The following is a 16,263-nucleotide window of genomic DNA, read 5'->3' on the forward strand; positions in this document are numbered from 1 at the left end:
TATGAAAACACGTTTTATTATCCTCAAAATCTATGGAATATCTAACATTAGCTTAGATGTGTGACTTGAATTAATCTCCGGGGTTTCCTACACAGGGCCGCGACCACACTCTTCCAATGTATATGGTTCTGGGCGATCCTCTTTAGATCAGCCCATGTCATTCCAGCAGCCTTCACTTTGTTTACGCTTCTGTGCCAGGTCTTTCTTGGTCTTCCTTGCCTTTTGCCCTGCGGGTTCCATTCAAGGTCTTGTCTAGTGACGTTTGGCGGGGACTTCCGAAGAGTGTGGTTAATCCAGCTCCACTTCCAGGTCTATCGGAACTAGCTTGTTTTACTCCAGAGTTCTGTATTTAAGATGGCATCCGGCCATCTGATGTTGATGAGGCGTCGGTGACATCTGTTGATGAATGTCTGAAGCTTGTTTTTTTTTTTTTTTTTTTTTTGTTCGCCGTAAGTTTCAGAGCCGTAATTCGCGTAAAGAAGGACATATTTTACATTGGTGTTAAAAATTCTTATTTTATTGTGGAGTGAAAGGGCAGAGGAATTCCAGATTGGTCTGAGGACAGTAAAGGCATGTCGGGCTTTGTTGATGCGACTCTTTATGTCCTCGTCCTGTCCCGCCATCTTTGCTAACCACACTACCGAGATAGACTAACTTGTCTGTTTCCATAATGTCTTCCTGTCCAAGTCGTAGTGGGTGCTGTTGCCGGATGCTGAGTCTCATTGCCTCTGTCTGTTTTATGTTAATCTGGAGGCCTGTCTTTTCTGCTTCTTCAGTAACACGGCATAACTTCCCTTACATGTGTAACAAGGAATAGTCAGGCGATTTATTCTATACAACAAAGCGAAATATTACTACTTTGTGTTTCTTTTTTGATCAGAATATATACTTTGAAACCTATTCTAAAGGAAAAATTAACTTAAAAATTCATTTTTCAAACTAGAAAATGTTAAACGAAACACACATGAACAACTTAGCTCACCTGAGAGGTTATGACTTTTTAAAATTGATATGGATGATTTATAATGAAAGGATAGAGAAGGAAAGGAAATTCACTATACAATAAAAATTTTCATTGTCGGATCTTTTTAAGCAAATCAAAATATGTTGCCACCTTACATGGAAATGAATCGGCATCAATTTACCAGAAAGCTATGATCTTGGTCAATTTTAGCACATCATTTAGATTATCATAAAATTATTGAAAAACGTCTGTTCTGAAGGAGAGTCTCGTTCTATCGTTCAGACCAGACGTTTTTATTGCTCCATGTTACACTCGATAATTTCAGTATGTAGACGTTATGTTTTCCTCAGCCTTTGTAGTTTAGTTTTGGTACTGGTTTGCAATTCATTTATTTAGTTTTCATTCCTATGTAAATATCTTGTCGTCCTGAAATTATAGATATTTATAACGTCGAGTGTCTGTGCATAATACGAAAGGTCTGACGCCGGGCGTGTAAATATGCCCACAAACGAAAAGTGATTCATTTACTTGCATATTTAGAAATTATAATTTTTCTACTCTATGTCAAATTAACTGTTTCTGATGCTTGCAATGATAGTTTTTTGTGAGTTGTCTCTGTAGAGTTCAAAGAGTCTCCAAAGACCACCTGTCTTGGCAGCTCGTGTAAGTAGGTCCATCGATTGTTACCCGGATGGTTGATAAGAACCCCGTGTCGAATTCTTCCGATGTAAATATTTAGAATCTTATCAACCTAGTTTGCAGAGGGCAATATAACGTAATGCCATGGACAACAGTGCCTTTCAAGGTAAATAAAACTTAAATTTAGAATTATCACAGTCTGAAATATTTCATTATTTAACATATGAAATAACAAATTAGTTGATGAACAGATTTTGGGGAAAGTTAATTGTATATTCATTATAATCTTTAACTTTGCAATGTTTTCTTGTATTGAGCTGGAGAGGGGATTGTTCCCTCAGATTAGAATTGTTATGGTGTGAATATTTGATGATACTTTGTGTTTCAGCAACTAGACATGCATTTCGTGATCTTTTTCTTTCAACCAATCATAGATTTGGATAAATATAATGGATCAACCAGACCTAATGAAAATGGATCCCGAAAGCGACATCCACCAGAGAGCATGGGGTCACAGGATTCAAGTGACGTCAGCATTGCACCCGAAAGAGTCCGCATGAAAAAAACTGTCGGATTAATCAGCGGAACTTCTCTTATAGTGGGCACCATCATAGGTAAACTAGCAGACGATATTGACTACATAGATTATGACAGATCAAAATAACAGAGACACTATATTGCCGTATCAAAACCCAATTGTTGCACGGCTGCAAAGGAATCGTTGACCTACTTCGCTATCTGAGAAGTAAAGTGATTTACCTGATAAACCGAAAGACTTCAAGTTGCAATTTTAAGCAATGACATCAATATCATCCGTTTATTTTTAAGAACTTTAACCCCCCCCCCTTCTTAAATTCACACAGATAGACAGGGATTTTGAGTTGCAAAATATGATATTTATTGAAGTAGGTATCTAAAAAAGGAGATAAATTGAGAGTTGCTGTATGTTACATGTAGTTTGTATTTAAGTTAGGAGGCCAAACTATCGCCACTCGGGAAAAAAATAGCGTGAACGCCAAATGAACATGCACTTAAATGGATTTCAATGTTGGTATAACATCTGCATATGCTGAACATGCTTAATTAAAGCTGACGTGAGGTTGTAAATATCCTGAAATTTGTTTTTCACACCCGAAACGCCTAACACTGTCCAACATATTTCTTATAATGACAACAAATGTTCATTTATGAAATAAATATTCAAATTTGAAAATGCATAAGGACTTACATTCTACTTTCATTTCTGTGAGAATTCCCAGCTGTTAAAATAGACGTACTATAGTTATCCAGTAGTCCTGTTTTCATACGCGCATTGTTTACAAATGAAGTGCGTTAATGAGGAAATGTCTATTATTATATTTTGTTAACATATCAAAGGCAGGAACATCGAAAATGTAAATATTATGTTGTGTTTGTTACACTTGATTGATGCACTAGCCTAATCCCTGAAGCGTAGATATCGTCCCCGTTAAAAACTTACATCACCATAAGTTATGTACAATGAAACAACGTTGTGAGGATTATGTAACATAAACTTAATTACTAATAAGACATGTGCGTGGTCGACGAAGAACAATTTAGAACTTAATGATATTATATCATTAAGTTTTGAATTACAAGTATTATCTGTGTGACTGAAATTCATGAGAACCCACATAAACTCTGAAAGTAAAACAGATAGTAATAAATCTCCTTCCACGTCAGATTTACCCCCTAGAAAAACATTGGGGAAATAGAATGGTAAACATTCAAATCCCCGTGCATTGACAATATGTATGATACATACGTGACCACAAAAGACATTCCAGACTTGACACGAAAACTTATCGAATACGGACAAGATATTCACCTGTACTTACTGTTGCAAACATCGAGTCAGAAATTCTAGTTTCGCGCTACATATTCCATTTATTGATGAAATGCTCATAATAGCGATAAATGAACCCCATCTGTGTATCTAACGACAAAAGTTATCATTCTTCGTCACTGAGATATATAAAAAAAAAAACCAACTCTGCCGATCAGTTGCTCCGATTCTTCAGAAGAAAGTATTCAGATGCGGTTTTTATCAGTAGTGTGTTTTCATGAATGACAACAATCCAATATCAAACAAATGGTTATCAATCTCAATCTGATTGTTATAACTGTTAGCTATTTTGAATTTTATTGCTTTCAGGAGGATGACACACAAAAACATATAGAGAGATATAGATAGAAAGAGAGAAGGGAGAGAGAAACATTTGGTTTTGTTTTATGTCCCTTCGAGAATATTTCACTCATATTGAAACATCACCAGCTGTAGGTGAAGTGCCACAAATTTAGACTATGCTTTGTGCTCAGAGCCGTAGCAGTGAGGGTTCTTTAACGTGCCAACGCCTTCCGAGACATGGGACCTCCGTTGTTAAGATCATATCCGAAAGACCCAGTGATTCTCACTTCTAGATGCCGTGGGTTTTGCGAAGGAGCAATTACTACCTATGTTTACGTCTTAGATTTGACGCGGTCATGGTACAAGAGACTCTGACTGATCCCCCCCCCCCCCCTGTTACAAAGTGAGCTATCGCGATCGGATGAGAGAGAGAGAGAGAGAGAGAGAGAGAGAGAGAGAGAGAGAGAGTTGGAAATGACGTAGATAGTAAAGTTATGGTAAACTAATTCACTTGTACGTATTTTAGATGTATCATATTGTGCCATTCCTCTACCCAATAAACTCTCAACAATATAGATCTGCTATACCCCATAGTTTTAGTTATACAAAATTGCAACATATAAAACACAGTGTAAGATTCTTTGCATCTTTGAAACCAATCTTTAGGGGTGTTACTTTAAATAGCTAGTGAATGTAGATACGTAATTGTGTTGACACTTTTAGAATTCAAATGACGTACCTTTGAATTTCGTTAAAATATCTTTTAGTTTTACGTGTATGACTCGAATAATAAATAACAAACGGAAGAAATTATCACGCATGCAATTCCTGAAGTGTGACACCCCCCACTTCCCCTAAAAACCACACAAATAAATACGTTTTTCAAGCTGTAGATGTTGGATATCATTGTTATATACATGTGTTCCTCGCCGATTATTCGAATTATAGATAATACTCAATACTAAACTTTGAAAATTATATATACGTCATAAAGGGGCGTGGTATAACCGTGCATCAATAAAGGAAAGTTTAATGTCTAATATGAACTAAAGTTTTGATTACTTTATTCTTTGTCCCCGTTTTTAATCTATTTTCTTTTTACCATTCATTCTATGTTTCTTTATGTTTTATGATTTTAGGGTCCGGAATTTTTATTTCCCCTAAAAGTGTGCTGGACAGAACCGGATCTGTCGGACTTAGTCTTGTTGTCTGGGTATCAAGCGGCTTCCTGGCTTTGCTTGGTAAGTAATGTCGGAACTCTACTGTTTAACAAAATGCAGTTGTCAACTACATGAACTAACCCACTGAACCAAATTATCCATCGCTTCCTTTTCCTTATGTATCAGGTTCGTTGTCGTATGCTGAATTAGGAACTGTTATAAGAAAATCAGGCGGTGAATATGTCTACATTAAAGAAGCCATGGGGGAAATCCCTGCCTTTTTGTTTGCATGGTCATCAGTCATTGTAGTTCGGACCTCCTCTATGGCTATCATTTGTTTGACTTTCGGAAAATACATGGCCACGTTTTTCCCGTATTGCGGATCTCCTATCATCCCCGTGAAAATCGTTTCCGCTCTAGCCATTGGTATGCTTTCTTATCATTCATATATTGTTGTTTAGTTGGTCTCTTTGCTCCAATCTATACGTCATTGACTCTTTGTCAGTTTCCTTGGGGGTCATCAATAGCTACAGCACTACATTAGCAGGCAGGACACAGGTTTTGTTCACCATCGTCAAGCTCCTATCGCTCACTGTCATCGTCATCGGAGGAATTGTCAAACTCAGTCAAGGTAAAGTTACTACTACTGTTTTGCAGCACACCTAATGGAACAACGTTCTGTAGTTTTAACATCATCAGTTATAATGTATATCTATCTCTACCACAGGAAATATATCTCAGTTTCAAAACAGTTTTGAGGGCACGACGGCTTCGCCTTCCAGCATTGCCCTGGCGTTTTACAATGCCTTGTGGGCGTACGATGGATGGTATGTTAAGAAATAATACCGTTATAACCTGATACAGCAAAACACTAAAATCATTCAAGATTTCATGTCTCACTTTCACAAATCGTTTATGTTGTAGTAAATTTGTTCAAACTGGAAAATCAGCATGAAGACAAGATTCCATGACAATTTTGATAGCAGAAATGTTTCATTTTTTCACTCTAGAATAAAGTTGTATTTGTAAAGTACTTACCTATTTCTTCTACAGGAATAACCTTAATTACGTCACTGAAGAACTAAAAGATCCAGCCAAGTAAGTACTCCAATTATCTAAGATTAAGACATGATACTATCTCCAATGTGTCTGGAACAGTTATGGTTTCTCTCAATGTTATGACATTATATTCAATGCTATAAGAGATGAAATTACTACTTCAATGTTCATATTTTTCTCAGTGTTGTAAGGGATCTGATGATATTACTTTCAACGTTTTCCAACAAGTACACCCATGATGGTTATATATTTTTTCTCAGTGGTACAAAAAATGATTCTACCAATTAATACGGAATATCGGAACCATTATTTCGTCTCCGATTCCGTCCCGGTTTTAATATTTAGTATGTCCAACGAGATCACGTTTTCTGCGTGAACTTGGGCAACTTTTTCAGTAAACAAGCACATGTAACTTACTTACTATCAAATATAGTGAGTTTAGGGACAGTTTAGCGTCGTATTTGAAAATTGAGGGATGGGGAACAAAAGAAGAAAAAATCTTAGCAAGGAAAGTAGTTCTGTCCATACTCCTAAATCGTAAAGGGGTGGGGGTATCCTTTAGTACATGTATGAGTTCCATCAATTTAACCTTGCATTTACACTACCATTCACCGCTACTATTAACTATATCAAGTGACCAGCTTATAATTCGATCTTTGCATGTACTAATAACAAATGTATGTGATAATTTAACGCGAGGTCAGGAAAAGGGTGGTGATCTGGAGATTTTTTGTTTTATCTCCGTTGCCAAACTTCAGTAATTTAATCCAATATCTCATGTTTTGGTACCAGGGCATTCATTTGCAACATTCTGAAAAATAATCTTCAAACCAGGCAGATATTTTTGTATCAGAAATGAGTTGTCCTTAGTCATCATCTATTTGTTTGTACAAGAGTTGTCCAAGCAATCTAATTAAAATCAGATCTTCTCTAACCGTTACACTGGAGTGTAACGGTTAGAGAAGATCTGATTTTAATTAGATTGGTTGCCCTAGTGACGCATAATTTTCGCAACTTCTTTTTCTGAAGAGTTCCAAAATTTTCTAGTTCCGATATCACACGTTTTCTATGTTGAATTCTGGGCTATTACAGAAACCTCCCTCGTGCTAATGTTCTGGGTGTTATGATCACAACTATCATCTATCTACTGGTCAATATTTCTTACCTCACGGCCATGACGTCAACAGAACTTCTGGATTCCCCTGCAGTGGCGGTGGTATGTTTCTATCATTTCTCTTCTCAACTTCGTAAACCCTGATTGTGACAAGAATGAAGTTAAGGAAACTTGTTACTAACAAATATCGATACATACATGGGTTGATATTTCTTTGCATATTCTGACTGTAGTTAGTACAAATATCAACTTCCTAAATTTCAAGGAACTGAGAAAAGTAAATTTCCTGTGATATCCAAAAGTTGTGATATGTATCCCTTCCCTATATAACTGTAACCCACCGTATTAGACATCATTGAGAAATAGAAGGCAAATACAAGATTCCGCTCCGTGAAATCCATATTCATTTTATTTCTATAAACATAAATTCAATGTCTTTTTTCATCATTTGTTTTTAAAAACTTGTTTCTATCAAATCTCGTTAAAATAACTTTTGGTGACATTGTTTGTATTGAGGCGTTTCATAAACATTGTATTCGTTATAATGTACTATTATTGATAGGTTTAGAGAGGATACTTCTATTTACAGACTTGGGGTGGCCGTGTTCTATTTCTTCCTATTTACAGACTTGGGGTGACCGTGTTCTGTTTCTTCCTATTTATAGACTGGGGATGACCGTGTTCTATTTCTTCCTATTTACAGACTTGGGATGACCGTGTCCTTACTATTTACAGACTTGGGGTGACCGTGTTCTACTTCTTCCTATTTATAGACTTGTGGTGACCGTGTCGTTCCTATTTATAGACTTGGGGTGACCGTGTTCTATTTCTTCCTATTTACAGACTTGGGGTGACCGTGTTCTACTTCTTCCTATTTATAGACTTGGGGTGACCGTGTCCTTCCTGTTTATAGACTAGCGGTGACCATGTTCTACTTCTTCCTATTTATAGACTTGGGGTGACCGTGTCCTTCCTATTTATAGACTAGCGGTGCCCATGTTCTACTTCTTCCTATTTATAGACTTGGGGTGACCGTGTTCTACTTCTTCCTATTTACAGACTTGGGGTGACCGTGTTCTGGGTGCAGCTGCTGTACTAATGCCACTGTCTGTGTTGTTCTCTACATTTGGTGCTGCCAATGGAACGCTGTTTGGTGGTGGCAGGTATCAGTATACTAAAAAAAGATACACGTCTTTTGCATGGAGAAAGTTTGTTCGTACACAATTTAACTTTTATCATCCACGCTTTATGTCAGTGGGGATAGTAATTTGGGTACTTACGTCCGTCAGTGTTTGGTTTTTCTCAGCTGTTGTATACGTAGCTAGGAGGTTTATTTACTCAGGTTTGAACGCCACCAGCTGCAGGTGAAGTGCCACATTTAAGCCACTACCATAACTTAAATCTTAGGTTTGGTACGAGCCGGGCTTAAACCTGTGACCCTCCGGTCACGAAGCGAACGCTGTAACCACTGAATCACCACGGAACCTGTCTTACAGTTAACATTTACAACTGAACTTTACATGAAGATTTTAAAATAATGCCATCGATGACCTCTACTGATTTTAGTTAAATAGCAATAACGGTACCTGGATGATATCTCCAACATTCGTTCAATTTGTGTTCTACCAGACCACGAATTATGAATTAGGTATTTAAAAAATCGAATTGGTTGACTGGTTGATTGGTTGTATATTGTTTAACTTCCCGCTCACGAATTTTCACTCGTATGGAGACGTCACCATTGCCAATGAAGGACTGCAAAGTCTAGGCCTGTGCTAGGCGCTTACGGCCTTTGAGCAGAGGGATCTTTATCGTGCCAAACTTGCTGTGACACGGGGTCTCGGTTTTTGCGGTCTCATCCGAATGACACCCCATTTAGTCACCTCTTAGAACAAGCAAGGGGTACCGAGAACCTATTCTAACCCGGATCCCTACGGGACAAGTCGAATTGGAAGAATATCTATAAAGCAAATATTCACGAAATTACGTATCAATGAAATTTTGCTTTTGACATATCCACGAAATGTCATGCTTCTGAAAATGCAGATGAAACAGCAATGATTGTGATTTAGCAATTGAGAGGGTAATAGTAAAATGCATTCTTTTTAAAAAATATATTTCAAATGGATATTGCTTGCGTCATGATATATAAAGCACTGACTTGAATTGTTTCTTTGTAGAGTTGTGTATGTAGCTGGGAGGGAAGGTCATCTACCAGAGATGCTCTCTTATGTGCATTGTAAATACTACACGCCTTTTCCTTCCATCATATTCACAGTAAGCCAGGCTATGCATATCTTAAATGCACTGTAAATCATGAATATTAAAATCCGGCCCAATCAAAATCCATTGTTTAAGTAAATTAATCTGACATAAAAATGATTAAACCCAGGATTTACGGCATACATGGGCACTTTTATGTATCTGTGTAACTTTAATATCTAAACGAATAATACACAGCATACATCAACGTGAATATATTACTAATGGGTATGTTCACACGCGACTTTTTACACACGGCGTGCAAATTTTATGCAAAATTTGTATCCTTGTGTATTTTGGCGTATGTGAATGTTGGGTAGGTGCACGAACATTTTACTCCTAGTGAAAGAATTACAACTAGTCAGACTAAATGCAAATTAGCTTTTACATATGAAAACAGGTGAACGCGTTTACAGACATGAATTGTGCAAATTATTGGAATTGTTTATAAAACATCGCATCATTTTCTTAAAAATCGCATCATGTTCGTTATTAGAAGTAGCAGTCATATGGCAAGCCCTTTTATTATTTATTCGAAAAATAAGATATCTCTTTTTTAAAGAGGTATCACTTTAAAATGAAAGATATCTCTTTCACTTAGAGAGATATCTCTTACTTTTAGAGATATCTCTTACACTTAGAGATATATCTCTTTTACTTAGAGAGATATGTCTTTCACTTTGAGAGATATCTCTTTTACTCTGAGAGATATTTCTTTTACTTTGAGAGATATCTTCTTCACTTAAAAAGATGTATCTCGAAGAATTCCTAGAGAGGTATCTCTCAAAGTATAAGAGATATCTCTTTAATCGTCGAAAAAGAAATCTCTCAAAGAGAAAGAGATATCTCTTTCCAATTTTTTTTAAATAAGTTTGAATACTTAAGGAATTCTCCCTAAACCGGAAACCCATCAAAGCAAATCTTACCATGATGGCTGCAAGATTTTGCGTTTACAGCATGTGGAGTGTATACAGGTAACAGAAAACAAAGACAATGAATATGTGAGCTAGACTTCATCAGCCTCTCGGCAACTTTATAATATTACCCCAACCACCTCTTCAACCTTTTCCGCCATTTCTACACTAGAAGTATTTTGATTGGTTAAAAAATAGGGTTGCATCATATTAATGGCGATGCAACAGGGAGAAGTCATTATGATCACCTGGGGATATATTTAATTCTCAGAGATATTGAAAATTTAAAGAGATATCTCTCTAACTTAAAGAGATATCTCTTTTTACATTTTTACTAGTGCATGTTAACGCGTCGCAAAAATTACATTTACACACTAGGAGTAAAATTTGCATGTATGTAAAAGTTACACCTACTAGTATTTAGGCGCATGTAAACGAGGCTCAAATCGTAATTTTATAAATACAATTTACATTTGAGCTAAATTACAATACACGTGTCAAAACCGTAAGTTATGTCACTTGTCAGCCATTTTGTGGTGAACAAAATCTTATATCTTTGAGCTTATATAGTGTATGAAAAAGGTGCTATATATATATGGTATTATTATATCCCTATGTTGGCCTTTGTAATTTTTTTTATCTGTAGCTTTGGCATCTGTTATGTTTTCATCAATTGCAGTCAACTTCAATAATGTTCCAGGGTGGGGAACTCTACTACATTTCGCAGGTTAAAGAAGGAAAACTTGTCTATACACCGATTGACCTTTGGCTGATCCCCAGATTGGGATAATTAAAATTTCTGGTTGATATGCATAATTATACCAGTAGCTTGATCCATTCATTATCATTTTTCAGATTGCAATAGCACTGATTATGATTATTCCGGGAGACGTGGGGTCGCTGGTGGACTTCTTCAGCTTTTCTGCCTGGCTGTTTTATGGCTTGACTGTTACCTGTCTCATCATATTCCGATTCACAAAGAAAGACGTAGAGCGACCTATCAAAGTAATACAGTGCTTCTTATAAATCTGATAAATCAATTCAATAGAAATAAATAACTGCAATGCAGGGTCTATCTAAATGTCAAGACTCTGTTATCTCTCTCTGTCTTTCTCACTCTCCATTGACCAGACTACACGGAATCATTTTAAAATTTTGAAATTCTCTCTAGATGTCCACGCTGATGCGACTTTGATTTTGCTTATCACCATTATTATAAAATCGTATACGTCATTTGATGTATATGACTTATTATGTACATCTTTTATTATCTGTAGTATACTTCACATACATTGTATCATATGATAATTATACGCTTTATCTATATTCCTGATGTAGTCTGCTTAGTGAACCTATTGACAGTCCTTGGTAACTTTGTAGTGCAGTACGAATACTGACTATTCCAACATTTGGAAGAGAGATCTGTTCATTCCCCACAGCTGTTGTGATTGTAGATTCTTTTATTGATGCTGATCTAGTCTGTTTTGGCTGTTGTATCTTCCAATATTGACATCGGTACATTGTACGTTGTCTATTATAGATTTTTAGCGGTGTTGCAACGAAGCTGAACTCGGCTATTGGTTTGGTGATGCGGGCGGGTTGACGGGCTGGCGGGCGTCAACAATTGGTTTCCGGATGATAACTCGAAAAGTTTACAATCTAATCAAATGAAACTTTGATATATTGTTGGGTACCAGATAAGAAAGACCCCTATTGATTTTGGAGAAAAATGGTCAAAGGTCAAGGTCACAATGACCGAAAATAGAATGAACATTTCAGAAAAATTTGGTTTCCGGATGATAACTCAGAAAATGTAAATCCGAATCAAATGAAACTTTGATATATTGTTGGATACCAGGTAAGGAAGCCCTCTATTGATTTTGGAGAAAAAAGGTCAAGGTCATAGTGACCAAATATAGAATGAAAATTTCAGAAATATTTGGTTTCCGGATGATAACTCAGAAAGTTTAAATCCGAATCAAATGATACTTAAAGATATTGTTATGTACCAGGTAAAGAAAACCCCAATTGATTTTGGAGAAAATAGGTTAAAGGTCAAGGTCACAGTGACCGAAAATAGATTTAAAATAAAAAAAAAAAATTGGTTTCCGGAGGATAACTCGAAATTTTTTAATTTGAATCAAATGAAACTTGGATATATTGTTGGATACCAGCAAAGCAAGGCCCCTATTGATTTTGGAGAACAAAGGTCAAGGTCACAGTGACCGAAAATAGATTGAAAACTTCAGACAAATATGGTTTCTGGACAGTAACTCGAAAAGTTTAAAACTGAAATTAGTTCTTCACAATTATAAATATGCCACATCATATCTGACTTTACAATGTATCCCATGCAACTCGGCTCATGCACCCCTGGGTGCATATATTGATTTTTATCTATCACTCTGCTTTAGCTGTTCTTTATTGATATCGGTACATTCTATGTTGTCTATGATGGGTTACTATCTATCACTCTGCTTTAGCTGTTCTATATTGATATCGATACATTCCACCTTAACTGTTTCTAAATTCCTTTTTGATCCCACTACATTCCTCCTTGATTTTTGCAGTTTCATATACTGATACTGGTACGTTCTAGTTTGGCTGTTGTTGACTTCTATATTGATACTGGTTTATTCTAGTTTGAATTTTGTTGATTTTTATATTGTTACTTTTACTTTCTGTTGACAGTTTTTGTGGGGATCCGGGTTAGTATAGGTCCTCAGTACCCCTTGCTTGTCGTAAGAGGCGACTAAATGGGACGGTCCTTCGGATGAGACCCCAAAAACCGAGGCCCCGTGTCACAACATGTATCACACCATTAAGACCCCTCCCGAAGATAGGCCTAAATTTTGCAGCCCTTCACCGGCGATGGTGACGTCTCCATATGAGTGAAAAATTCTCAAGAGTGACGTTAACTAAGATACAATCAATCAATTTCTAGACTGTTTGAGCTATTCCTGCAGCTATTGAACTGAAAATATACATGGACTTTGTTGAGAGAGCTATGGACCTTGAACTTAGCAAATGTTAACATACAGCGGGCCCCTTTTGTGCAAGGTGAAGATAACGAACAGTGATCAATCTCATAACTCCTATAAGCAATACAAAATAGATAGTTGGGCAAACACGGACACCTGGACACACCAGAGGTGAGAGCAGGTGCCTAGGAGGAGTAAGCATCCCCTGTTGACCGGTCACACCCGCCGTGAGCCCTATATCCTGATCAGGTAAACGAAGTTATCCGCAGTCAAAATCAGTGTGCCAAGAACGGCTTTACAATTGGTATGAAACACGTCAGACAGCATTTGACCCAATGCGAGGTTGTATTGACGAACTAGATCGTTATAACGACCATAGAATTTGCGAAATGCTGACTTCAATCGAGACTGTTGAAACCCCTGTACCATCAACTTGTTTGTCAGTAGCTTACCTCGATTTAAAAACTGACTATACGTAGAACAAGCTCTTGCATATCGAATCAGTTGAGATATATAAACACCATATGCAAGTGATAATGGAATATTGCTACATAAATATGGAAGTTGACGACGGAGAAGCTGAAATCATCCGTTTGTCATAAAGTTGAGTTGTTAGTTTGCCGTTAATCTACTTTCAATAAAATATCTAAGTATGAAGCAGAAGTGGACGACTCTGTGGTGTGATGCTTGCCATGTAGTTTATTCTAGATTGGCTTTTGGAGGTTTTATATTTATATCAGTACATTGATTGTTGCAGATTCCTTTTGTTACTGGTACATTCTAGTTTGACTGTTGCTGGTTTTTATTTTGATATCAGCACATTCAAAGACATTTTATGATGGCGTCGCTATTAACGTGCATCTCAATATTGGTACACCAGCAGGTTACGTAGAGGAGGTACGAGGTACGAGCTTCATATCTCGTCACTTGACGTGTATTGTGTGTTTGTAGGTTCAGGTTACGTAGAGGAGGTACGAGGTACGAGCTTCATATCTCGTCACTTGACGTGTATTGTGTGTTTGTAGGTTCAGGTTACGTAGAGGAGGTACGAGCTTCATATCTCGTCACTTGACGTGTATTGTGTGTTTGTAGGTTCAGGTTACGTAGAGGAGGTACGAGCTTCATATCTCGTCACTTGACGTGTGTTGTGTGTTTGTAGGTTCAGGTTACGTAGAGGAGGTACGAGCTTCATATCTCGTCACTTGACGTGTATTGTGTGTTCATATCTCGTCACTTGACGTGTATTGTGTGTTCATATCTCGTCACTTGACGTGTATTGTGTGTTCATATCTCGTCACTTGACGTGTATTGTGTGTTTGTAGGTTCAGGTTACGTAGAGGAGGTACGAGCTTCATATCTCGTCACTTGACGTGTATTGTGTGTTCATATCTCGTCACTTGACGTGTGTTGTGTGACGTGTATTGTGTGTTTGTAGGTTCCTATAGGTGATACCGGTATATTCTTTTTTTTTTTTTTTACTGTTGTCCATTTTGTGGTTTTTTACAGGTTTCATGTGTGATCCGATACATTCCATTTTGACTATTATATGTTCTGTTTTATAGTTTCCTATGTGTAATACCGGTTTATTCTGTTTAAACTGTTGTCCGTTGTAGTTTCCTGTGTAGTACCGGTGCATTGTATTTTGGCTGTTGTCCGGTGTAGTTTCCTATGTGTAGTACTGGTATATCCTGTTTTGGCTGTTGTCCGCTTTAGTTTTCTATGTGTAGTACTGGTATATTCTGTTTTGGCTGTTGTCCGGTGTAGTTTCCAATGTGTAGTACCAGTGTATTCTGTTTTGACTGTTGTCTGCATTAGTTTCCTATGTGTAGTACCGGTATATTCTGTTTTGACTGTTGTCTGCTTTAGTTTCCTATCTGTAGTACCGGTATATTCTGCTTTGAGTGTTCTCTGCTTTAGTTTCCTATGTGTAGTACCGGTACATTGTGTTTTGGCTGTTGTCCGGTGTATTTTCCTTTGTGTAGTACCGGTATATTCTGTTTTGAATATTATATGTTCTGTTTGACAGTTCCCTATATGTAATACCGGTATATCTTGATTTGACTGTTGTCTGTTGTAGTTTCATATGTGTAGTACCGGTACATTGTGTTTTGGCTGTTCTCCGGTGTAGCTTCTTATGTATGATACCAATAAATTGTTTTTGGCTGTTGTACGTAGCAGTTTCCTATGTATAGTACCGGTATATTCTGATTTGACTGTTGTCTGTTGTCGTTTTTTATGTGTAATACCGATAATTTTTTTCCGGTTGTATGTTTTGTCTATAGATTTCTATGTGTGATACCGGTACATTGTGTTTCGGTTGTTGTATGTTTTGTCTATAGATTTCTATGTGTGATACCGGTACATTGTGTTTCGGTTGTTGTGTGTTTTGTCTATAGATTTCTATGTGTGATACCGGTACATTGTGTTTCGGTTGTTGTATGTTTTGTCTATAGATTTCTATGTGTGATACCGGTACATTGTGTTTCGGTTGTTGTATGTTTTGTCTATAGATTTCTATGTGTGATACCGGTACATTGTGTTTTGACTGTTGTCCGTTATTTCTGTTGTAGGTCCCTATCGTGGTACCAGTGTTGTTTGTTTTGATTTCTATATACCTTGTGATTGGACCAATCATAGACAATCCACAGATTGAACTTCTGTATGCGTTCCTGTTCATTATTGGAGGACTTCTCTTTTACTTCCCATTCGTCTACTTCAAGCTGAAGATTAAAGGATTTGGTAAAAATGATTCCCTTTTTTATTGACTTTTTAAAAATATAATACTACTATATTTATTGGGATGCAAAAATCACAAATTTTGTTTTCATAGTTTGTGTTTATTTTGCATGAAACTGATTCTCGGAATGTATTGTATTGCAATTATTTTATATTTCTTTAAAACGTGAAGAGGGAGTAACTAATATTCATAGCGTGAGAAAAGTGATAGAGAACGAAAAGTAAAACTTCCTTTTCGTTTCAGAATGGTTAACTACGTCAGTACAATTACTCTGTGAGGTGGTA

General features: G+C 36.9%; 1 protein-coding gene across 2 annotated transcripts in view; it reads left to right on the forward strand.

Annotated features, from left to right (window-relative positions):
* Positions 1–1,635: 1,635 nt before the first annotated feature.
* The window catches only part of LOC125654474 (b(0,+)-type amino acid transporter 1-like), a 15,690-nt gene continuing 1,062 nt past the window's right edge, over positions 1,636–16,263 (forward strand). For both annotated transcript variants that reach the window (XR_007362366.2, XM_048884441.2), the window contains exons 1-13: positions 1,636–1,769; positions 2,038–2,217; positions 4,892–4,993; positions 5,099–5,338; positions 5,418–5,543; positions 5,640–5,739; positions 5,966–6,010; positions 7,064–7,187; positions 8,145–8,248; positions 9,266–9,362; positions 11,117–11,266; positions 15,813–15,981; positions 16,223–16,263. The exon at positions 16,223–16,263 is cut by the window's right edge. Coding sequence is in view for 1 of the 2 variants with exons in the window: in XM_048884441.2 (XP_048740398.2) it covers positions 1,748–1,769; positions 2,038–2,217; positions 4,892–4,993; positions 5,099–5,338; positions 5,418–5,543; positions 5,640–5,739; positions 5,966–6,010; positions 7,064–7,187; positions 8,145–8,248; positions 9,266–9,362; positions 11,117–11,266; positions 15,813–15,981; positions 16,223–16,263 (1,500 nt within the window). In the remaining variant the exon portion in view is untranslated. The remainder of the gene's footprint in view (positions 1,770–2,037; positions 2,218–4,891; positions 4,994–5,098; positions 5,339–5,417; positions 5,544–5,639; positions 5,740–5,965; positions 6,011–7,063; positions 7,188–8,144; positions 8,249–9,265; positions 9,363–11,116; positions 11,267–15,812; positions 15,982–16,222) is intronic.

This window comes from Ostrea edulis, chromosome 1 (genome assembly GCF_947568905.1).
Source record: "Ostrea edulis chromosome 1, xbOstEdul1.1, whole genome shotgun sequence".
In the NCBI taxonomy this organism is placed as follows: Eukaryota; Metazoa; Mollusca; class Bivalvia; order Ostreida; family Ostreidae; genus Ostrea; species Ostrea edulis.